At 42.4% G+C, this 25,990-nt stretch overlaps 2 protein-coding genes across 2 annotated transcripts in view; one reads left to right on the top strand and one right to left on the bottom strand.

Moving 5' to 3' along the window:
- LOC123501836 (extensin-3-like) overlaps positions 1–3,943 on the top strand; it is an 11,462-nt gene extending 7,519 nt beyond the window's left edge. Inside the window, exons 2-3 of the mRNA XM_045250864.1 lie at positions 1–297; positions 945–3,943. The exon at positions 1–297 is cut by the window's left edge and continues 1,243 nt beyond it. Coding sequence (XP_045106799.1) covers positions 1–297; positions 945–948 — 301 coding nt within the window. The 3' untranslated portion in view covers positions 949–3,943. The remainder of the gene's footprint in view (positions 298–944) is intronic.
- A 3,265-nt stretch (positions 3,944–7,208) lies between these two features.
- On the bottom strand, positions 7,209–25,622 carry LOC123501913 (N-myc proto-oncogene protein-like). The gene is given in 5 exon segments (XM_045250996.1): positions 7,209–12,173; positions 12,176–12,200; positions 14,598–14,950; positions 21,985–22,926; positions 25,400–25,622. Coding segments are annotated over 4 exon segments (1,587 nt in total). The 5' UTR covers positions 22,910–22,926; positions 25,400–25,622; the 3' UTR covers positions 7,209–11,889.
- Positions 25,623–25,990: the final 368 nt, after the last annotated feature.

Here is a 25,990-nt window from a genome sequence, read left to right as displayed (position 1 = left end):
AGAAGGTTACGTGTACGACCCGCCCAAGTACGACCACAAGGACGACCACAAAGAAGGTTACGTGTACGAACCCCCTAAGTACGACCACAAGGACGACCACAAAGAAGGCTACGTGTACGACCCCCCTAAATACGACCCCAAGGAGGACCACATATATGACCACAAGAAGGATCATCACGTGTACGACCCCCACAAGCACGACCACCACGAGTACGACCCCCACAAGTACGACCACCATGTGTACGCCAAGGGATATGACGACCACTACCATCATCTCCGCCACCACCACTACTATAAGTACGACTACGACTACCCAACGACAACGACCCTGGACGACGACCACCACCACCACCACCACCACCACGACTACCTCAAGGTCACGACTATCTCCAGTACGACCGCGGAGGACGACTACGACTCAGATTATCCTCACTACCACCACCACCACTACCACCTCCACCACCACCACCACCACCACGACCACTGCCTTGACCTCTATGACTGTTCTGACCTTTCTTCTCCTTCCTACGACCTGGACGACCACCACCACCACCACCACACTCCCCTCCCCCCTCCTCTCCCCTCGTTAGAAGACGCAGACCCTGAGATTCTTAGCCTCTCCTCCCCCCTCCCTGAGCTCCCCTTCTACGACCTCCCCCCAGTAAGTGACGACCACCTCCTTCCCTCCCCCACGACCCTGACGCCACGACTCTCCCCCTTCAGGCTGGGTAAGGGGGGCGGCTCTAAGAGGGGAGGCCGCCCCCTTAAAAATGATGATAATAATAATAATAATAATAATAATAATGGTTTTTCTTCCTTTTCCTTCCCTTTTAAGCTAACTACTCCCTCCTCCTCCTCCTCCTCCTCCTCTTCCTTCTCCTCCTCCTCCTCCTCCTCCTCCTTGTCCTCCACCACCACCACTCACCCCACGCTCATCTTTACAGCTAAAGGACAAACTGGAAAGCTGTTACACCGCCCGCGCCCACGACTAACACGCCCACACGCCTCCACTATCGCCACTCCACCTCCACCTCCACCCACGCCTCCTCCTCACCCCTCCACCGCCCCTCCACCCACAAAAGTGGAGGAAGTGGACACAGAAGTGGAGTTTTTCGCTACTGTTGCCCTTCTGCGCCTCACCACGACAACTGAAGCCTCGAACCCGGTGACTGAAACCGTGACTGAAACAACTGAACCGTTAACTGAGGCCTTTGAACCTTTAAATGAAGCAGCTCAACCAGATACCACTACTAAGACCACTACTAACACCACTACGACGACTACTACACCTACTACTACTACTACTACTGAAGAAGGGCAAGATTTACTCAACAGACCAACAGCGAAGGAACAGCTACAGACAGTCAGAATCACAGAAAACGGACTCAATGTTACGGAGAGAGAAAACGGGACAACGAGAGGTAACTTGTTCGAACTCCTTAACGTGGCGCGGACTTCGGATGACGCTCAAATCGATCTGAACACTATTGGAGGCGAAGATCCGGACAAACTCGCCTCTTTCTTCCTCTACGAACCGGATGAGGAGGATAAGGAAGTAGGAGAGAGTGATATAAAGGCGCCACAGACACACACACAGCCTGGACACGTCAATTTAAGCCCTCCACAGCCTGACATGTATGCTAACCAAGGAAACACACTTGAGAGAGATACACAGCACACACAAACACCCACACAGCCTGGACGCGTCAATTTAAGCCCTCCACAGCTTGATATGTATGCTAACCAAGGCAACACACAGCAAGAGGGTGATATACAACACACACAGCATATAACACAGCCAGGACAACCACACACTCACCCTACACACAGCAACACACAGCAACAAAGTGACATACAACCCACACAGCACGAACAGCCACACACTAACCCTACACAGAGCAACACACAGCCACAGCCTCACCCAGGGACCCACAGCCACAGCACACAGCCTCACGGACCAGTAATTGTCACAGCAAACCGAACTCAACAAGATAGACCAACCTTACCTTCACCGCCTGTCACTGAAGGAGGGTTCAGACCTTTACTAGTTCCCTCGGAGCCTCTACCAAGCCACACCCAGGAAAACAGTACGGAAGCAGTGAAATATGAAGGGGTCATCTTTCCCGCCCGCCCAGCCGTCTCCTTCTCTCCCGCCACCACCACGACACCACCAGATGAAATGATTCTAGTACCGACTCAAGCCATGTACGGTAATAATGGTGCTAGGTACGGTAATACGAGTAACTCCTCTCCAGCCTCAGTGTACGGTAATAATGTTAAAATGTATGATAGCTCAGTGGGATTTGTTGTGGGGATGTACGGGAACACGCAGACGCAGGGATGGGTTGTAGTGACGCCTCCTTCAGGTAAATCTTGGAGGAGGGAAAGCCGTCAGTCCCTCCCTGTGCATTTCCAGCTTTAGTTAACCATTTCAGTACTGGGACGCGTTTTTTATCTTGAGTTTTGTGTACGATTAGACGATTCTATTGACGTTAGCAAGGGTCTATGGAGGTCAGAAGATTAATGGCTAGAGTCTTCATTATTTTCATCCCCCACATAAGTTTCTGAAGCTCTATAAAATCACCAAATAGTAATATGAAAACGCGTCATGATATACTTAAGCTTCTGTCCACTATAGTTAACCATTATGAATCCTCGCTGGTTCAATAGCTGCTTTCAGAGACTGGTTTAAATTTGTGTATTCAGATATAGGAACTCTCAAGGTGGGCAGATGTACCAAAACTGCTAAACAAATACTCTATAAGCCTTTGTTTACGGAAAAGGGGAAACTGGCCAAGGACAACTTAAAAATATATATAAAAAGGCCCACTTAATTGCCAGTTCCCTTAGCGATCAATAGTTAGACAAAGGACAGGACAAATGTTTAGGTACACAGTCTCCACAGCTACTTGCCTGGAGGTGGTGGGTTCCTTATCTTGACGTGATCCAAATCGCCAAATGGTAAGCAGAATAGATGTGAAAAAACGTGTCCTGGTACTGAAGGGGTTAAGATATACTAGTTACCCTCCATCTACCCACACCCCATCCCCAAATCACACACACACACACACACACACACACACACACACACACACAGTCGTTTTATTTATTGTAGCGTGTTGATATATTTATGTTGTATTTTTCCAGTGTAGTTATTCGAGTCATTTAATTTATTGTATGTGCAGTTTGTTTCTCATTTTCAGCTTTGAGAAGTGTTAATTAGGTTTTGGATATTAATTTATTCGTTGTTTCTGTAAATATGTAATTGTGTGGTTTGCTTCACCCTTGAGAAATGTTAGGCTAAAGATTATGTTTATTTATTTATTAGAGTTTGTAAATATTTAAGGTTTTAGGAACATTAAAGTACATTTTGAAGAGTACAATGAGAGAGAGAGAGAGAGAGAGAGAGAGAGAGAGAGAGAGAGAGAGAGAGCTGGGGAAAGAGAGACATGAGGGCTGTACATAGTCTGTCTGTGTACCTATTAACTCTTTCACCAAAATACAGACTCCAGTAACAAAACAGTCCACTTGTCAATACTTCAACGATAACCATGTTCACACCACACCAGTCACCACTCACTCATTTTCACTCACTGCCTTCCCTACGAATAGTGAAGTGATGGTGATGACAGGTTATGGTGAGGCGTCATGTCACCCTTATTTGTCTTTCTACTGTTTTTTTTTTTTCTTCTTCGTCTGACAGTTATTTTTGAGGAGGGCAGGAGGACAGGAGGACAGGAGGACGGGACGGGAGGCACGCGGGAGGGCAGTAGTAGCAACATTAGCTTAGTATATAGTGCGTAGTGTGTAGTGTGAAGTGTATATTTTTGTATCTTTTTGTATCCAGTAATTGTTAAGTGTATCGTGCATATCGTAGCAACACTTGTAGCGGCAGACACGTAGCGTAGACAATAAAGTGAAGAGTTAGTGTGTCATTCGTTGTGTTATTGTCTCTTTCAGTTTCCCCTTTTAAAAGTTTTGCTTGCTTTCCATTTTCTTTTATTTCTTTGAGATTTTGTGTGTTTGTTTAGATGGATGACTGAACTAATGTTGGACAAATGAACAACAAGATGAATAACAAATACAAAAACGCACAGTCTGTAGCAACACATCTTTCGTGAAGTTACAACACCATTCTCTTACCGCCTTCAGTGCTGGGCCGTACTTTTACCTTGAGATTTGTGTACGATTAGACCATTTCATTGATATTAGGAAGGGTCTATAGAGGTCAGAAGAGTAATGGCCACAGTCTTCACTATTTTAATCCCAGACATAAGTTTGTGAAGCTGTATAAAATCACCAAATGGTAAGCAGAGTGAATTTGAAAACGCGTCATGGTTTGTACTGAAAGGGTTAACAGTATATGCCACACCGCCACACACACACACACACACACACACACACAACTAGGTAAATACACACACTACCATTCGCATACCCACACCTAACACACACACACACACACACACACCACCACCACCACCACCACCAAGGCATCCCAGGCGCCCTGATCCGCCAACACCCTCTAGCCCCCGCCAGTCCCGCCAGCCCCGCCCCTTCACCCACGCTGACACTACCACAACACACACACACACACACACACAACTAGGTAAATACACACACTACCATTCGCATACCCACACCTAACACACACACACACACACACACACACACACACACCACCACCACCACCACACCAAGGCATCCCAGGCGCCCCGATCCGCTAACACCCGCTAGCCCCCGCCAGTCCCGCCCCTTCACCCAGCAGGCAAGTGATTTAGAGTGTTTTTCGAGTGTTTTATAGGTGTTTGCAAGTGTTTTAAGGGGTCGCTGTGTTGGAGTAGGTGGAGGAGGTGTTGATGGAGGGGTGGTGAGGAATGTGGGAGGGAGGGGAGGGAAGGTGGAGGTGGTGAGAAAAGATGCAAAAAAACTACTTCGGCTCTACATCGCGATTTTTTCTCGTTTGTTATTGGAGTTTGCCTTGTTTTTGTATTTTGTTTATTGATAAGAATGTAAAGCAAGCTATAATCCGTAATAAGATTGTGTCTAGCTGTGTTTTTTGTTTCTCGTTGAAATAACACTTTCGGCATTCTACAATTTTTTTTTTTCATTAACATGTCTAGGATTATTTTGGTGCTTGATATAACATGTGAAAAATATGAAAAACATGGCGCAAGTAATAACATTCCATAAAATTTAGTGTAACTATTCGTATTTTCAAATTCAAAAATTGTAACGGTGCCAAAATAGAAAACAAAAATCTTTATTCGACGAGGAATCTGTGTTTTCTTTATTTGGCTGGAAAGCGAAAAATTTTCGTATTCAGAAAACGTAACATGATGTAGTGAGACTGTGCTTTCCATCTCGACATTATGATGTGTTTTTGGCGCCGTTGCTTTCAAAACAAACCGCTGATTGGACTACGTTTTGTAAACAATCCACCCGGTAAGGTTTTTATATTTTGGTTATTAGTTAAAGTATTTGTCGCTTTTAAAAGTGTAGTGCATTCCAGTCTGGGAGCCTTTTTTCTTGTGGCGATTTTTAAAATGGATTACGTACGTAAATATTGGGCCACAGAGAGGCACCTCAGCCCTGTCTTCCCTCCCAGGTCAGTCCACCAGTGTTTGCCTGCACGCCCCTGTGTTTTCGACCCAGAGAGTGAAGCAAAGCCAGAATCAACCACCACAATAGATAAATAACCCATTACTGTGTTAAATAGGGCAATGGTTATGTATACCCCAGTTTAGACCACCAGGCGCCCACCATGACCAGGCCCCAGACTCCGTCCCAGCATCCTCCGTCCCTCCCCGTATCAACTCGTCAACAACATTCAGTTCTCAGTGTTTTTCATTCATTTCCTGCTGTTTCCCACCTAAAATGCATAAGTTTAGTGACAGGAGGAAGAAATGAGGAATGGAAGTGTGTGAGGGAGTAGTAGTGGCACCAGCAGCAGCATTATCGTTGTGTGTGTGTTATACGCCCACGGATGAGGCTCTCGTTACTCCGCGGTGTCTTGCTAGAACAGAGCTGTGCCTTAAGGTGGTCTGAATACAGTGAATATGTGACTGGTAGCCTGCAGGTGTCACTATCAGGCCGGTGGTGGTGTCAGGCCCCGGACAGACATCCCCCACCGTGTATGGCCCACTTACCAATCACACCCTCTGCTAATCTTTAAATTGTGGTGATATTTCTGCTACACCTTTATACTGATTTTTTTTTTTTTTTTATATATATATACGAAGGGAAAGCTGGCCAAGGATAACATAAAAGAGTGAAATAAACAAAAGAAAAGGCCCACTTGTAGGTAGTCGTCAGTCCCCTCACATGGTTCTACATGGAGTGGATGTTGCCAGCCTTCCAGCCTTCCCTTCCTGGCTTGACTCACTGCATGTCGCGCGCCAGTCTTTCCTCTTTAACTCCTTCAGTACTGGGATGCATTTTGCCATTATTACCTTGATTTTTTGGTATGATTAGATTATTTTATTTGCATTAGGAAGGGTGTATGGAGGTCAGAAGATTAACTATTTTAATCCCCACATGAGTTTCTGAAGCTGTATAAAATCACCAAACAGTCACCAGTGAATATGAAGATGCAGCATGGTACTGAAGGGGTTAACCTGTGTTGATATAGGCGCCTCTTTGGATCATTGTTGGCTTGTTTGTGACCTTGTTACTGAAGCTAGGGTAAATAATTTCAGATTTTTCATTGATTTACATGTTTTCCAAGTAGAGAGCCAGCACTCAAATGGGCCTTTTTAATCTTTTTTTTTTTTTTTTTGCCCTTGGCTGGCCCTTTCCTACATTAAAGAAAAAAAAGAAAAAAAATTGGGTGTTAGTGAAGATGTCCAGAAATTTTATAGTGGATTATATGGCAACCTTACTGTAGGGTGGCTGGTGGCACACTGGGAGGCACTGTACCTTAACACACTAGAATGGTACACTGTAGGGCTGCACCACAGGATAGGACCGTAGGGTGGCCTGTGTTCATGCTCTCTCCCTCTCCTGTAGCACTGTCTTCACCCTCTCTCTCTCTCTCTCTTCAGTCTTCATCCATCAAGTATTTTTCTCCCTATTTCTCATCTCTCCAGTATATTTCCCTCCCTTGCCTCCATCCCTCCAATTCTCTCTCTCTCTCTCTCCACCAGGTCTTATACCCTAGCAAGAATCTCATACACACACACATACACACGGACACACAAACACAGTACTGTATAGCTGGTATATTTATTCTCATAACGTGTTGCTATAATAAATGACTTCAAATAATAATAAGATTGATAAATTTCTCCATAAAACAATTTTCCATTCAACCAAATAGTAACATTTCTTTCTTTCTTTCCTTCTTCTTCCTATTCTGACTTAAACTTATACAAAATGGCAGGTAGTACTAATTTAAAAGGGGTGGTTAGGGAGGGAGGGAATGGGGGCCAGGTGTGTGTGTGTGTGTGTGTGTGTGTGTGTGTGTGTGTGTGTGTGTGTGTGTGTGTGTGTGTGTGTGTGTGAGGGATCTTTCAACAGGTGTGAAATTCCTCGCTCACTCAAGAAAAGAATTTGGTAAACCTTTAAATGTGAGAAAAAAAAAAGAAAGAAGAGAAACAAAGGAAAAAAAGATAATTGTGTTAATCTCTCTTTGAATTGTTGAAGAGATGAACTAATAACAAGAATAATGTGTGTGTGTGTGTGTGTGTGTGTGTGTGTGTGTGTGTGTGTGTGTGTGTGTGTGTGTGTGTGTGTTGCCCGCACAGATTAGGTTCATCACACTTTTAAAGGGGGAGAACACAGGGAAGGGACCAATAACAATAATAATGAATAATGAATAAAATAATGAATAATAATAATAATAATAGTATTTATGTATGTATAAGTATAAATTTTGACCTTACGTGATACAAAACAGGCCAAGACATTTGTACATTCATTATATAAAGAGTCACCACCGAGCACACCACACCACCACACCACCACCACACACTGCCCAGCCCAGGCACACACCAGACCCACACCTCAGCTGGCCCAGACACACACCAGGGCCACACACACATGGCCACACACGGCCTCGCTACACTAACAACGCTGAAAAATGTGAAAAAATAGAACTATATATAATTTTTTTAAACTTTTTTTCTCTCATTTTTTTTTGTTTTCTTTTTCCAGTTTTGTGTGTTGTGGTGGGCGTGGCACTGTGGCTCTCTGGCTCTGGGCTGGTGTGCACGATGGGGCGGTGGGGTAGGGTGGGGGGCAGAGGGTGCTGGCAGGGCGGGGGCAGGCCGGGGCACCTCGCCAGCGGAAACACAACAACGTATGGACCAAATGAACAAAAAAATACACAAAAAAATTGAGCTTATGTAGGTGAAAAAATCTGTAAAAAGTACAAATTCCTAGATATTTACACTACATATTCCGGATGTGTGTGTGCGTGTGTGTGTGTACAATGTATATGTTTTTTGTGTGTGTGTGTGTGTGTGTGTGTGTGTGTGTGTGTGTGTGTGTGTGTGTGTGTGTGTGTGTGTGTGTGTGTGTGTGTTCCACTGTCTCTGCTGCATATGGCCACCTCTCTACATGTTACGTATGTTCTGCCGTGGCACAGCCTACACCAATGCACTAGTGTAGACTGGCCCTCCTGTGATGTGGTGTGGTGTGGCAGGATAGGGGGTGGGAGGGTGGCCATGGCAGGGGACAGGGGGCAGGGTTGGGGCACTAGGCAAGGTGCTGGCCTCTTCAAATCATGTTACTTAGTTACGTTAGTCAGCATTACAAACATGACCAGCGCTGCACCACTGAGCCACACTCTGAATGGTACAGTGAATGGTGCAGCAACAATGGCCTCTGCTTGACGTTAAATAGTTAAGTTAGCGACACTCTCTTGCCACCACAACGACAAGTGTGTGGGTCAGTCCAACACCTCAGTCTTTGCTGTGAGAGGTGCACACACACGTACACACACACATACATCGAGACAACCGACGCACGTACGTACAATCTTTCACATTTTGATTCTGCCTTCAGGACTGACTGTCAGGGCACGGCAACAAACAAACGAACAAACAAACAATGCTTCCTGTCAACATCACCATCGTTTTAAAGGAGACGGCTGCCGAGTGCCTCTTGCAGCAGCAGCAGCAGTGGCGGCGGCGGCAGCGGCAGCAGTAAGTACAAAAGTGAGCAATGGGCAGGAGGGGTGACAAGGCCTCAGACAGCCAGCAAGGCAACGTACAAAACAGTGTGTTGTTGTTGTTTTGTTGTTTTAGTCTATCTCTATACCAACACTATCCATCCTTCACACTAATTACGTTGAGCATTATTCTGCATGTGCTTAAGGAAATTATCAGGCACTGTACACAACACTAAACTACACTCTTAAGTACAAAACACACTCTCACACTCACACACACTCTCTCTATACACATATATATGGCAACCAAGCTTACAAAAAGACAACACACACACACACACACACACACAGGGCTTTGCTTCACTAGTAGGCATCCTCAGCTAATAGTATATATATAAAGTTATCAAAACATTATCAAAAAGGGAGGAAAGGATAGGCCTAAACATTTCTTGTAGGCCTCAGCACAGCAGCCCAATTCTCCTTAAAGCACCAACGCAGCGCTACCTTCACTACACACACACACACACACATACATGCATACATACAGACACACGCACAACCTCTGTCTTTTTTTTATTTTTGTCTGCCATTAGACGAGTGAGAATCATGGAAATAGGGAACACACATACGTACACACACACACAGGTACAGTTCTCTTATGCACTCTGCAGAAGGTTAACGGCTGTGTTGGGGGGAGGGGGTACGTGAGGGTCTGTCTGGGTTGGGTTGGGTTGGGTTAGATAAGGTTAGGTTAGGTGAGGTGAGGTGAGGTTAGGTTAGGACTGGTCTGGTCTGTGGTGTAGTGTCATTCCTTCATTGCATTGTTACTTCATTACTCACTAAGCTTCATGGAGTCTTGTCTGTCTGTCTGTCTGTCTGTCACTGTCCACCACACTCTCCTATACTGTCTGTCTATCTGTCTATCACTGTTTCTGCAGGGTAAAAAATTATGTATTGTCAAGATGGTTTGTTATGTGGCCTGTCTGTTTGTTTGTCTGGTCTGGTTTGTCTGTCTGTATGTCTGTCACCCCCCAACAGTCTACAACAGCCTCCGAGCCTCAAATACACACATGCACACACAAACATTCTCTCTCTCTCCACACGCAGTATTCTAAGATCATGGCAAGCAATATAGATATAATATATATTTATATAATATATAACTTAAGGAACATACAACTGAGTTACCATTATTTCTTTTTTTTTTTTTTTTTTTTTGCATCATTTTTCTGTGTCTCGGTAAAGCACAACTGTTACCGATACTTCTCTCTCTCTCACACTCTCTCTCTCCGAGGAACACAGGCGCCCCACCACAGCACCACAAACTGCAGCTGTGGTGGACTTTGGTACAATTCCTGCAGTAAAAACTATGCAAAAGGACTCCTCCACAGAATACACTTAGAAAAAACATGATAAAAATGACAACACACACACGCACAGACATGCCTCTCTTCCTTCCACAATGCACCACAACACAGCTTCACCAATACACACTCAGAGAAGGCTAATAGTAATGGTAGTAGTCAATGTAAAGTAAATGGTACCTCTTCTCTCTCTCTCTCTCTCTTCACCATCACTATCATCATCATTAATTATTTACATGAACCATACTAATTCATCATCAAATTTGTCTTGTCTTTATATTTTTTTTTCTTGTCATTATTTCAACAATTTTTATTTTTTATTAGAATTTATCAAAAGTTTTAACGTTTTTTTTCCTCTTTCTCGATCTCTTACTCTTTCTCTCTCTCTCAATCTCGCTTAATCTTTTCTTTCTCTCTTTCTCTCAAAACACAAAAATTCTCTCATTTTGTTATTTTAGTCACAATTAATTAAAGCATTTGTCGCCACAAGTGAAAAAAAAATTAAAATAAATAATAGTAATAATTTCTCGTTTTTTTTCATCCTAGAGTCCTTTTTGGCGACTTATTTTCAGGCACTAGGAGTAAACACACATACATAGAAACACACACACACACATACGTACAAACACACACGTACATACAGTAACAGGCTGCTAATATTACAATGAATGCTCCCCTCAGAGTAGTAATAGTAATAGAAATAGTAGTAATAGTAGTAATATTAAATCAGATAACTATTATTTACACACTCTAGAAAATCATTTGCCCTTATAACTAACTGTACATAGAGGAGGAGGAGGAGGAGGAGGAGGAGGAGGAGGAGGAGGAGGAGGAGGAGGAGGAGGAACGATGGGATACAATAATGATAATAAACTAAGAGGAAATGCGAAAAATAATAATAAAAAAGAAGATTAGGAGGTTTTTAGACTTGAAAAATGAAAGAACAAATTTTTTAAAGATGAAAATGAAAAAAAAGGGAAGAAAATAGAGAAATTATGAAAAAGGGTAGAAACTTTTGAGAAAGATGAAAACACACAAAGAAAAGGTAGACTGGAATAAACTTAAGACTTTGAAGGATGAAAAACACAAAAAAGAACCAAAATAAGCTAAGTTGGAGAAATTTTGAGTGAAAGATGAAAAAGGTACAAACAAAAGGTAGTCTGCAAATATTGAACTTTAAAAGATAAAAATAACAGAATAGAAAAAAGAAAAGAAAAGAAAGGATATGTAGACTGGAAAACTTAGAGAAAGACAATAAAACACAAAAAAGGTACAACAGAAAGGTACACAGTTAAAGAAAGGGTAGATAGACTGGAAAAATTAAGATAAAGATGCTAAAATGCACAAGAAGGTGCAAAAAAAGGTACAAAGAAAGGGTACAAAACAAAAAATAAAGGTACATAGTTAGCCAGCTCAACTTGACGGTACACACACCAAAGCTTTCCTCTGCTGAAGCTCTTGCAGTTGTCGTTTGAGCTTCTCCTTCTCCCGCAGCAGTCGGAGCTCAGCCTGCTGAAGGGCCTTGCAGTGGAGGGCCGCCTTCTTCAGAATCTGCACTTTGGGGGCCTTCTCCTGGATCTTGGTGTCCGGGACCAGCTGGCGGAGAGTCTCAAAGGCATTCCGCAGGTCCACCCGCCGTTGACGCTCCAGGGAGTTGTGCACTGACCGCCGCCCTTCATCATTGTCACCCTTGTTCGTCGCCTGTGCTTTGTGGACTTCACCACCTGCGGGAGACAGCTGGCTTAGTCTAAGGTGTGTTTAGAAGGTGCATATGCTTGTTTGGGGTAATTTCTTTTAATGTCTGGTTATATTAAGAGTCTTTTTTGTAAGTTTTGAGTACTTTTGAGTGTGTTTGGTTAGGATAAGTGTGTTTTGAGTACTTTGCATGCAAGAGTGTGTTTGCTTTTGGGTAAGGTGTGTTTGGATAGGCTCTTTGAGTGTGTTTGGTTAGATAAGGTGTGTTTTGAGTAGTTTTTGAGAGTGTTAGGTGTGTCTTCAATAGCTGGTTCAGTCGAGAAGTGTGTTTGAGGATGTGTTTGTTTGCTTTGAGTAATTAGGGTGTGTTTGGATTTGCATATGATTAGGCTAGGAGATAAAACCTGATAAATAAATCCATGTAAGGTGAGAAAAAGATGAGTAGGGTTAAGAATTGATAAGATAATGTATATGCGAAGATAAATAGGTAGGATAAATTAGATAGGATAGGATATAAATCTAGAGAGAAGGATAAGAGAGAAAAAAGTGATAATTTATGGATGTTGGATTGATAAAAGGATGAGTGGGGTTAAGATTTGATAGGATAATGTACGTAGGTAAATTAATTGATAGGATAGTTGAGATAAGATAGGATACAAATCTAGAGGAAAGGATAGGAGGCAAAAGTTATAAATTATGGATACTGGGTAGATAAAAGGATGATTAGGGTTAGTAATTGATAAGATAATGTTCGTTGTGAAGGAAGATGGAATACATGAGATAAGATAGGCTATGAATACTGAATAGGAAATTAGTGAAGATTAAGAAAGAAGAAATATTGAAAAGTAAACAGTTAAAATATAGAGAAAATGACGAAATAAAGAAAGAAATATTTAGTAGTCAGTATAGCCTAGTTTTTTTTTTTTTTTTTTCCTCTTTATTCCCTTTCTCTATTCTACTTTATTTCAGCGCATATGTTACAGGAATGCGATTATAGTTTTTGATAATACCGTATTTTTTCATAATTTATTTATCTTACAGCAATGACAACGGTGCGAGAAAATGACAGCGAATGGTGATGTCGACATTTTGGTAATTTAAATGACGCCGAAAAGTTTCAAGAGAAGAAATCACAATATGAAAGAGAAACAATTGGTAGTAAAATGAAGTAAGATTGTATGCAAGACAGACATTAATATTTCTCTCAATAATTACGGCTTTTCATAATACAAAAATAGTGAAAATATCTAAAATCACCATCTAATTATGTAACAAAACAACCTAAAAAAATAAACCAAACTAAATTAACCAAAAAGAAGTGAAAAAATACACACGGAGAACAATTAAACCGATATTAACTACGAAATTATATAAAAAAAGGACTTTATATGACAGGAAGACCACCACCACCACGACGAGGCGCGCAATGGAGACGATCACCCACGAGTAAACATTTTAACTAATCGCGAATCATCGGCGTTCTGAATTGACTAGCGGGACCGTAGCTTGCAGAAAAGGACGCGCGCAACACAACACATGGTAAATAAGAGTAAATAACCATTCTTCACATTAATTTAACAGTATTTACAGCATAATGGCGGACAGGTATATATATATATATGTATCATTACCTGTACAATCACGTGTTTTATTTGCATTTTTACCTGTATGCTTTTATTTCAGGTATTTGTGAGTTATTAGTGTGTTTATAAGGAGTGTTATAAAGGACGGGGAATTAAGTATGGAATTAGTGTGAGATAAGCGTGAAATGGCGGAAAAAGTGAGAATTAGCGGTGATTTGGTGACCATGTGCGTTAATTAGCGTGGGAATATATACAATTTATTTTTTTCTTGATTTATTTTAATTTTCCTTTTTTATTCTATTTATTAATTTATCTTACTTTTATTTATCTATTTTTTTATTATTTTTTTATTTTTATTTTTGAGGTGTGTGTGTGTGTGTGTGTGTGTGTATGATGAGGGAGAGGAAGGAGGGGTGTGTATTGATGTAGGGGTGGGGGTGAGGGTAGGAAGGGTGTTGGAATCTCTCACCACAAATAAACCACATATAACACCACACAACACAATTCAACACTACGCAACATCACTCAGCACCATTCAACACCACACAACACCAATAGTAAACAACCATAAATAGACCATACACACAACTATAAATTAAACCATACATACAACACCACAACACCAATCAACACCACACAACACCACAAACAGACCAAACGCACAACCATAAATAAACCATATACATACAACACGACGCAACACCACTCAACATCACATCAAATAACACTCAACACCAAAAAAAAAAAAAAAAAATAAAATAAAATAAATAAACAAATAAATAAACCACATAGGACCCTAAATAACCCATACAACACCAGTCAACACCACACAACACCACGTACCTCAGAATGATAGTCCCTCATCCTCTTGGTGTAGGCTGCTGGCTTGCCCTGGGTCTTAATCTTCACCGACACAAGACTCGTACTGCTGTTGCTCATGTCATCACCACTACTACTACTCGCAACACCACCACTGCCACCACCACTCTTGTTCTGCCTGTTCCTCACCGCCTCCTGGATCGCCAGTTGTAGTTGTCTCTTGACGTCCATAGAAGCTTTGGTGGTGCTGGTGGTGGTGGGGGTGGCGGGGGTCGGAGTGGGGGGAGGGGGTAGTCTGGTGTTGATGGTGGTGGTAGTCGTGGTGGCAGTGGTGATGATGTCTTGTTCAGGGCAGGATACCACGTCCACTTCATCTTCTGTAAGTGGTGTTGTGTTTAGTGGTGATGATAATAAAAATGGTAGTGGTGGTGGTGATGATGATGATGATGATGATGATGATGATGATGATGATGAGAGGAGGAGGAGGAGGAGGAGGATAACGATGGTGGTGATAAATGTTATATATATAATTATTTTCTTACATAAACCACCATTAATAATATTTTCTTTTATCTATCTATCTATCTATCTATTTATTCTATTCTTTTATATTTCCTTTCCTTTCCCTCTCAAATTTTTTTTCATTTTCTGTTTATCCATCTTTATTTCTCTTCTCCCTAAATATGTGTGTGTGTGTGTGTGTGTGTGTGTGTGTGTGTGTGTGTGTGTGTGTGTGTGTGTGTGTGTTCCAGACAATACCTACCTATACACATACATACACACTACTTATTCATTAGCTTATTAATACATATACATTATATGAGAGAGAGAGAGAGAGAGAGAGAGAGAGAGAGAGAGAGAGAGAGAGAGAGAGAGAGAGAGAGAGAGTTTGATTCAACTTTAAGCATTCCACACATAGTCAATCTCTCACAACCCTTCCCCTCTTCCTCCTCCTCCTCCTCTTCTTCCTCTTCCTCTTCCTTTTCCCCTCTCTTCTTCCTCCTCCGGGCATTCCCAAGCGTGTGTCATCGCCTTGGGTACATCCCCTCCTCCTCCTCTCTCTTTCTCTCTCTTTGATCATATGAAAAATAGGAAGAAGCGTTGTGTGTTGCCTCTGATGTGGAGGAGGAGGAGGAGGAGGAGGAGGAGGAGGAGGAGGAGGAGGAGGAGAACAAGAAAGAGAAATAAGAAAGACGCAACAGAGAGAGAGAGAGAGAGAGAGAGAGAGAGAGAGAGAGAGAGAGAGAGAGAGAGAGAGAGAGAACTTGGCACCTAAATGTGGAATGGCGACACGAGCTAGTCTGGCATTCATGAGCGCAGACAGACAGAGAGTGCCAAGGACCGAGAGAGAGAGAGAGAGAGAGAGAGAGAGAGAGAGAGAGAGAGAGAGAGAGAGAGAGAGAGAGAGAGAGAGAGAGAGTAAAGCAGACAGGAAGAAGAGTTAAATTTCTATGTTGTCGAGAACACGAAACATAAAACTAGCTTTAGTGCCAAGAGAGAGAGAGAGAGAGAGAGAGAGAGAGAGAGAGAGAGAGAGAGAGAGAGAGAGAGAGAGAGTACAAGAATTTTTGAGACGAAGAGAGGAAGGAGAAAAAATCAAGAAGAGGAAGGGTTACTGAGAGAGAGAGAGAGAGAGAGAGAGAGAGAGAGAGAGAGAGAGAGAGAGAACCTTATACTTGTTACAATTGTTTACTTTTCCTTGACTATTCAACCCTTTTAAGTAGGAAGCTATATTTGGAAATGTCACCCTCTCTCTCTCTCTCTCTCTCTCTCTCTCTCTTTCCATCTTTCATTTTTCTATTTTCTTTTCCTTTTTGTCTCATTTTCTCTTTTTTATTACAATTTCATCATTTTCTTTATTTTTTTCCATCTTTCCCTCATTTATATCCCGTTTTTCTCTTTCCATTACCCCGTCATCTCTCTCTCTCTCTCTCTCTCTCTCTCTCTCTCTCTCTCTCTCTCTCTCTCTCTGTCTCGTTTTCTGTTGTTTTGGCTGAGTCCTCCCTTTAATGGCGTCGTTTTCTTTTGTTTACCAATTGCCTTGTACTAAAATTTATCTTTTTTTTTATTTTTCTTCTTTCTTTCTTTCTTCTCTATTTTCCTTTTCTTTTTTTTTCTCTTATTTTATTTATTCATTTATTTTAGTTTTGTTTTGGTTTGCATTTCTTTCTTTATTTGTTGTTTCTTCTCTACCAATTTATAGAAGTGATGCGCAGTTTGTTTAATATACTCTCTCTCTCTCTCTCTCTCTCTCTCTCTCTCTCTCTCTCTCTCTCTCTCTCTCTCTCTCTTATCGGTCACTCGCTCCTACCTTCAGAAACGCTAAATCATACATATTCCTCTCTCTCTCTCTCTCTCTCTCTCTCTCTCTCTCTCTCTCTCTCTCTCTCTCTCTCTCTCTCAACCTTCTACGGACTGAATTCCTCCCCTTCCTCTTCCCCTCCTGCTTCTCTCCCTTCCTCCTCCTCCTCCTCCTCCTCCTCCTCCTCCTCCTCCTCCTCCTCCTCCTCCTCCTCCTCCTCCTCCTCCTTGAACCCATCGCGACATTCCTCTCAATGATAAAAATAGTGTTGTAAAATAAAAAGTAAGCTAACTCTCTCTCTCTCTCTCTCTCTCTCTCAGGATGTAACGTCTTTGATACTTTATCGAGAGAGAGAGAGAGAGAGAGAGAGAGAGAGAGAGAGAGAGAGAGAGAGAGAGAGAGAGAGAGAGAGAGAGAGAATAGTAATAATAATGGTCGGATGAAGAAATTTGTCTATCTTACTCAGTGACTTTCATTACAAAGATAACAGGAGGAGGAGGAGGAGGAGGAGGAGGAGGAGGAGGAGGAGGAGGAGGAGGAGGAGGAGGAGGAGGAGGTGGGCGGTGTCTTTCTGTACTGTACATTCCCTCTCTGACCCGTGCTGTAGATAAGGAGGGAGGGAGGAGGGAGGGAGGAGGGAGACAGAACTAAGCATAATATTCATCTTAGAGAGAGAGAGAGAGAGAGAGAGAGAGAGAGAGAGAGAGAGAGAGAGAGAGAGAGAGAGAGAGAACCATCCAAAACATTTACTAATACGAATAACAAAGATAAAAAACGGGACGCGGGTTGATGGATAAGAAGGGGGTCAAAAATGGAGGGTAGAAGAGAGATAGGAGGACGGGGTGAAGATGGGAGGAGATGGAAGAAGAGGAGGGGAGAGGGGAGAGGATAGGAGGTGAGGGAGAAAAGGTTGGGGGAGGTTAGGTTAGGTTAGGGAGAGGATGGAAGAAGACAGGAGGAGGAGGAGGAGGAGGAGAAGATGATAGGTAAGTGAGAAGAGATGAGGTGGGTGGCTCAAATTAATAGATGGTGGGGCGGGGTGAGGTGGGGTGGGGAGGGGTGAGGTGGGGTGGGGTGGGGGTGTGAGTTAAGAAGGTTATCTTATCAGAATGGAAGATAATGATAAAGACACTTGATAGATGACAAAGAGCCTGTATGTGTGTGTGTGTGTGTGTGTGTGTGTGTGTGTGTGTGTGTGTGTGTGTGTGTGTGTGTGTGTGCTCTCCCTTTCATTCTTCTATTCATTAATCTTTTATCTACTTTTCTATCTATCTATCTATTATTATTGTTATTATCATTACCCTATTTATCTTCTTTATTTCGTTTATTATCTTATCCTTTTTTTTCGTTCATGATTCTATACTGCTAGTCTCTCTCTCTCTCTCTGTGTGTGTGTGTGTGTGTGTGTGTGTGTGTGTGTGTGTGTGTGTGTGAAAAGGGTAAAAGGTGAGGAGGAGGAGGAAATAGTTAAGGAAAAGAGGAAATATAAAGAGGAAAGTGAGAGTAGCTGTGCATTTTCTCTCTCTCTCTCTCTCTCTCTCTCTCTCTCTCAGACAGCTCCCCTTTAAAAGCTCTCTCCCATAATGGAGTTGAGAGAGAGAGAGAGAGAGAGAGAGAGAGAGAGAGAGAGAGAGAGAGAGATTGCAAAGCGACTACTCTCTTCTCTCCCTTTATCTTTATAAACTCTCTCTCTCTCTCTCTCTCTCTCTCTCTCTCTTCTAATCACCTTATTGTTGTTTGTATTGAGAGAGAGAGAGAGAGAGAGAGAGAGAGAGAGAGAGAGAGAGAGAGAGAGAGAGAGAGAGAGAGAGAGAAATTATAAAAGCGCCCATGCTGCTTTAAAACAATACTTGGAGGAGGAGGAGGAGGAGGAGAACAGAGGGGGGAGGTGTAGGGTACGAAGGGAGGCAAGGAAGACGAAAAGGAGGAGGAGGAGGAGGAGATGCAGGAGGAAGAGGAGGAGTCACATTGTGGCATGACTAAGAATAGGAAAAGAATATACAAAGAGGTAGAGAGAGAGAGAGAGAGAGAGAGAGAGAGAGAGAGAGAGAGAGAGAGAGAGAGAGAGAGAGAGAGAGAGAGAGAGAGAGAGAGAGAGAGAGTCTTCCCAGCTCCCCACAGCAAACTTTTTTTCTTCCCCCGTTTTTTTTTTGTTTGTGTATTGGAGAGAGAGAGAGAGAGAGAGAGAGAGAGAGAGAGAGAGAGAGAGAGAGAGAGAGAGAGATGGGTACACATTGTCCTCTTAGAATCTTTTTGCTCTATTTTTCCCCTTTTTCTCTTCTTCTTCTCTTCTCTCTCTCTCTCTCATCGTAACTGATCCGCCAAATGGAATAAAAAATAAATAAAAGGAAATAACGAATCAATAAAATATACTATAATGAGAGAGAGAGAGAGAGAGAGAGAGAGAGAGAGAGAGAGAGAGAGAGAGAGAGAGAATCATACTTTCATCATACACTATCCAGCTTTCACTACTACTACTACTACTACTACTGATAGATAGATAGACAAACATAAAGATAGATACAAATAGATAAAAAAAAAATTCCTTTACTTATCAATACAATAAAATAATAATAATAATAATAATAATAACAATAACAACAACAACAATAATAGTAATAATAACTGGAACTCTCGTTTAAATTGAGAGGGAAACCAGTTCATTAACCTGCTAATTTGAATACTCTCCCCCTACCTCTCTCTCTCTCTCTCTCTCTCTCTCTCATATCCTAAAACTGATATAATCTAAATCTCACTTTTTTTTTCACCTTTTCCTCAACTCTATAGGGAAACAAGAGAGAGAGAGAGAGAGAGAGAGAGAGAGAGAGAGAGAGAGAGAGAATAATCAATAAAGAGAGGTGCACGCCGCGTATGGTAACAGTGAGGCGCGGCAGAAATGTGTAGGGCGGAGAACCAATCAGAGCGCTGCCTTGCCTTCCGCTCAGCCAATCAGGAGCCAGCGCGGGAAAAGCTTCGAGAGAGAGAGAGAGAGAGAGAGAGAGAGAGAGAGAGAGAGAGAGAGAGAGAGAGAGAGAGAGAGAGAGAGAGAATTGGATAAATATTGCGCCGTTATTTCGATCCTATTGGAAATTATGTATCCCAATTCTGCGTATTAGAGAGAGAGAGAGAGAGAGAGAGAGAGAGAGAGAGAGAGAGAGAGAGAGAGAGAGAGAGAGAGAGGAAATGCATGTGACAGGTTATGCGCATTACAAACGGATCGATTTTAAACGGAGGAGGAGGAGGAGGAGGAGGAGGAGGAGGAGGAGGAAAAGTAAAAGTAAGAGTGTAAGAGGAAGAAAAAGAGGAGAGGAAGAGTAGAAAAGGAAAAGTATGAGGAGGAGGAGGAGGAGGAGGAGGAGGAGGAGGAGGAGAGAGGAGGAGGAGGAGGAGAAGAGAAAGGAGATAATTTCCTAACAGCAATTTGAATATATATTAAAACAACCCCTTTCCCCGCCCCCTCTCTCTCTGGGTTTTTAAAAATATTGAGTACTTTAAAACCTCCCTATTATTATTATTATTATTATTTAGACCGCGTGTTTATCTTTGTTATTCATTCATTCATCATTCATCAGTTGAATTATAAAGACGAAAAATTATTATTATTATTATCATTATTATTATCTGTGTATCTACGTTTGTGTCTTTATATATTAATTTACCTAATGCTTTTGTCTACCTATTTACCTATCTACTATATTGTAACGTAATCTATCTCTACCTATCTAAGCTAACCTATTACTACCTATATATTCCTCTACCTACTCCTCCTTTTCTTATCACACACAAACCTATTCTATCCTTATCTACCTATTGTAAAGTGGCTGTTAATTTGTTACCTAGTTGTCGACGGTTTTTCTGCCTACCTAATCTTAAACCTGTCTACCTATTCCTCCTCTTTATCACGTCACACCAACATAACATTCGCTCATTTGTGTATTGAAATAAGAATATTTATTTTATCCATCTGTATGTCTATCTATCCATTCAACTACCATCACTCACACACACACACACACACACACACTTCATTCCCTCAATTAGCTCATCTTCCTATAAACACTAATTTAAGAATATCTATTTAATACATCTATCCATCTATCTACCACACATAATCTATCCTAACCACCACCACCACAACACCACAGCCTCATCACAACGCGGTAATGGCATTTATTAATATATTACAACCACCACCACCGCCAGCCAAGCCCCTAATTACTCTAATATGCCATAGACTGTTAATTGCTGCTCGTAACTTGGCCTTAAATAGCTCTGTATTGGTGGAGGGGGGGTGCGTGGTGGTGGGGGTAGAGGCAGGAACTGGGGAGGGGTGAGGTTGGTTGTTTTTGTTGTTGGTGGTTGTGGTGGTGGTGGTGTTTTATCCTTCTGTTATTGTTTTGTTTATTTTATTTATTCATTATTTCATGGGTGAGAGAGAGAGAGAGAGAGAGAGAGAGAGAGAGAGAGAGAGAGAGAGAGAGAGAGAGAGAGAGATTTACCTAATTATTATTATTTTTATTATTACTACTACTACTACTATCATAATTATTAAGAGTATTTCTCTCTAAAATAAGAGAGAGAGAGAGAGAGAGAGAGAGAGAGAGAGAGAGAGACACACACAACACACACTCTAGAGGATGCACTGGGGATGGAGGTCTGTCTGGCAACACTGCGTCCCAGGCGATAAGTTGCTGTGTCTCCCAATAGATGGCGGGGAGGAAGCCCTGGGGAGCCTGAGACTTACTCGGGGGAGAGAGGAGGAGAGGAGGAGAAGGAAGCTTAGGCCAGGAAGTGGAGGAAAAAAAAATCTCTCTCTCTCTCATGCCTTAGAAGAAAAGGAAAGGTAGTGTTAGCTTAGCACGACGAGAGAGAGAGAGAGAGAGAGAGAGAGAGAGAGAGAGAGAGAGAGAGATTGACGTAACTCACCTGTTTTAGATTTTTCACGATATAGAGGAGGAGGATGAGGAAGATGGTGGAGGAGGAGGAAGAAGATGGAGGAGGTAGATGAAGATAAAGAAGAGGAAAAGAAAACAAGAAAAGTGATAAAAATAAACAAATAAACAAAAGTGAATGGTGATGTCAGCACACCACACATCACCACAAACTCACCAGTATCAGACGGCGTGATGGTGCCCGTGGTGTGGTGGTGATGGTGGTGAAGATGGTGGTTAGGCTCACAATAATTATGCTCAATGTCAACCGCTGGAGTAGTGGTGGTGGTGGCGGTGGTGATTTGGTGACTGACTGTGGTGGGTGCTGGTGTAGTGGGAGCAGGAGAAGTGGTGTTGACTTGGTGCTTGACTGGGTGGTGCTTTTGGTGAGGTGGTGACCATAAGGGATCATCACCATCGCAGTCACTATCAGTACAGGAGGGGGTGTCTGGGAGGTCATCATCATCGTCATCATCAGAGAGGTCATCAGGGTATATGACATCTCTATAGACTTCTGTTGAGCTTTCCGAGTCCTGTCTCTCCTTCTTCACCTCCACAGCCTGCGTGATCACTGTGGGGGTCGTAGTCGTGACTGTGGTGTTTGTATGGGTCGTGTGGGTAGACGTACATGTCCCACCACCCCCCCACATGATGTCACGTTTAATAGACGCTTCTATGGGGGGGATAAGCGCCCCTCCCCACCAGTCAGCCCCCCAGGTGCCCTCCAAACGGGGCGGGGATGAAGCAGTTTCCATTCCCTCTAAATCTGACAATATTTCACTAATAGCAGAAGGAGGCGATGCAGAAGGTGACTCCAGAATCTCAGGAATAGACGCTACCAGGTCATCTAGGTCATGTTCAGTAGGTGGGGAGTGTGGGGGGGTGGGGAGAGCTCCGGGGGGGTGAATAGAAGACCCGAAACCACCCCCACCCATGTCCAAATAGGAGGCGAATTGAGGGTCACTGCTTGGGTTGGGCAGGACAAGTGTGCGCTCATTGTCAAACTCAAACTTCTCAAACTTAATCCACAGGTCATCAGGGTGGGTGAGCTGTGAGGGGGCCAGCCACGAGTCCGGGACAAGTTCTGGGCAGGATAGGGCCATGGTGGTGCTTGGTGGTGCTGTGGAGGGGAGAGAGAAAAAAAATATTGTTAAGATTGTTTTTGTTTTGATTCTTGTGGATCAGAGAGAGAGAGAGAGATTGTCACGTGTTTTGGTGTTGTATTAGAGAAAAATCACGTTATTTTGATTGGTACAGAGAGAGAGAGAGAGAGAGAGAGAGAGAGAGAGAGAGAGAGAATGATTGAAAGGAGAGATTTTTTGGGTAATTTCACCTCTCCGGTCGCCATCAATCTCTCTCTCTCTCTCTCTCTCTCTCTCTCTCTCTCTCTCTCTCTCTCTCTCTCTCCCTCTCACGTGCCAAGACGGACGCAGAGTGGACATTAAACTCTGTCTCTCTCTCTCTCTCTCTCTCTCTCTCTCTCGTGCCTGCCCGTGTAGTTTAAAAGAAAGAAAAGACGATGGAATGACACTCTCTCTCTCTATTGCCAACAAACCCACGTGTGAGAGAAAGAGAAGAGGAAGACAAAGGATAAGATAAAGAGGTACAGAGGAAGTAAGAGAGTGGGAGAAGGAGGAGGAGGAGGAGGAGGAGGAGGAGGAGGAGGAGGAGGAAAAGTCATTGGCCAAGATTGTCACCGAAGGAAAAGAGAAAAAAAAAGAGGTGAAGGTCCTCTCTCTCTCTCTCTCTCTCGTGGTCGCTTATCTCCAAGAGGAATGAATGGAGGAATGTCTCGCGCGTATACACACACACACACACACTAGCAACAACAACAACAATAATAATAATAATAATAATAATAATAATAATAAAAATAATAATAATAGAAAAGAACAGGAATCATTGAGTTTTGTCTATAAATAAATAAATTGTAGAGGAAGTAAAATATAAAATATAAATAGAAAAAATAAAGTTAAGATTACTTTTTTAGTTCTTCGTTAAAATTCATTATCTCTCTCTCTCTCTCTCTCTCTCTCTCTCTTCATTCTCTCATTCGTAAAAGAAGTAAAAAAATGAAGGATATTGTTTTTTTTTCCTTCTTCATTATCTTTACTTTATATTCTCTCACATCCTTTCTCATTTTTTCTCTCTCTATTCATCATCCTTTCTCTTTTATTCATCTCTCTTCATTCCTTCCTTCCATCATGTTCCAGTTTCTTTCTCTATTCCTTCTTTCATTCCTAATTCCTCCAGTCTCTTTCTATTCCTTCTATCTCCTTCATACTGCAGTGTTTTCATGAGAGAGAGAGAGAGAGAGAGAGAGAGAGAGAGAGAGAGAGAGAGAGAGAGAGAAAGCTGCTTGTCACCTTACAGTCATTCATTTTGTTATTATTGATGCTATGGTGAATAATGAAAGAGAGAAAGAGAGAGAGAGAGAGAGAGAGAGAGAGAGAGAGAGAGAGAGAGAGAGACCTTTAGTAGCAATAAGGTCTAAAAGTAGTAGTTTCATTGTTAATTTATAAATGTCACTACTACAACTATAACTACTACTACTACCATTGCTATATTTACTTCTACTACTACTACTACTACTACTACTACTACTACTACTACTAGGCCAAACTCCCATATATTCTTATCACATCAATAAAAAGTAGTAATAGGAGGAGGAGGAGGAGGAGGAGGAGGAGGATGAGGAGGAGGAGATGATGTTTTAAGTAGAAGCAAAACAAAACAAGAATGTAACATGATTGATATATATGAGAGAGAGAGAGAGAGAGAGAGAGAGAGAGAGAGAGAGAGAGAGAGAGAGAGAGAGAGAGTCCTTTCATGGATAAAGATAAAGATTGACGTAAAAAATTAGGTTAGCTTATCCCTCTGTGTGTGTGTGTGTGTGTGTGTGTGTGTGTGTGTGTGTGTGTGTGTGTGAGATAAGGCGGGAAGAGCGAGAGAGAAGGTTTATCGCTTGTCTAACAGTAGTAGTAGTAGTAGTAGTCGTAGTAGTAGTAGTCGTAGTAGTAGGAGGAGGAGGTTGTCACGTGTCTTAATTGTGTTGCTTACTACTACTACTACTACTACTACTACTACTACTACTACTACCACCACCACCACCACTACTATTATGTCATCCACAGATATAGGAAGTGTCCGGATTTTCTTTACTACTACTACTACTACTACTACTACTACTACTACTACCACCACCACCACCACTACTACAATAACAACTACTACTTCCACTACAACTACCACCACTACCACAAAACTAAGTAAACAAGAAAACAATCAAATAAATGAGAGAGAGAGGGGAAATAGTTGATTTATTTAAAAGTTATGCCATTCATCACACACACACACACACACACACACACACGAGTTTGTTTGCCTGAATGATTATTGTTGTAGTAGTAGTAGTGGTGGTGGTGGTGATTGTAGTGGTGGTGATGGTTGTGGTAGCAGTAGTAATAGTCCAACCACACACTCATAAAACACTAAAAATAACAAAAACTCAGAAAACAAAAAAAAAAATAGAAAAAAAAAATCAAATCCATAACTTTTTTCTCGTTTCAAAAATTAATTCGCTCAAAACTCACATTTTCTGATTTAATTCCAATACACACCTTTTTCTCGGCGCCAGACACACCAGGTCACTTCAGTAGGGGTCAAAATACCGTTCAGAAACACTCACTGCCACTCGCGTATCAAAAACTCGCTTCTCAGTAAATCCATGAAGGGAGAGGAAAGAGAGAGAGGGGAGTGTCACGGAGGAAGGGCGTGCGTGCATCCACCTCAGTGTCCACGCCTTGACTGAATACTCGCACCACGGCGGTCACTTGAAGAATAAGACCACGAGCCACGTTTCCCATAAGCCCCGCCCACTTCAACTAAGCCCCGCCCACTTCTACTTAACCCCGCCCTTTGACGCCCTACCATCTCGTGACGTCATCAGTAAAGCCCCGCCTATTTTCCGTGACGTCACTAATTCAATGACGTCACTTCGAGGTGCCTAAAGTTCAGTTGCCAAAGAGGTTTATAAAATATTGAAATGTATATAAATGAATTGTTTTGCAGGTGTTGTCACGGATAGGGTTTAAATTACAGGTGTTTCTGGAGAGGATAGGGGTTAGTGTGGAGGGACATGGGGTTTGTAAGGGTGGTTGTTGTTTGGCGGGAATTCTGGGACT

This window comes from Portunus trituberculatus, chromosome 10, assembly GCF_017591435.1.
Source record: "Portunus trituberculatus isolate SZX2019 chromosome 10, ASM1759143v1, whole genome shotgun sequence".
NCBI lineage: Eukaryota > Metazoa > Arthropoda > Malacostraca > Decapoda > Portunidae > Portunus > Portunus trituberculatus.
The sequence above is the reverse complement of the archived record's forward strand: the minus strand, read 5'-3'. Positions and strand labels throughout refer to the sequence as shown.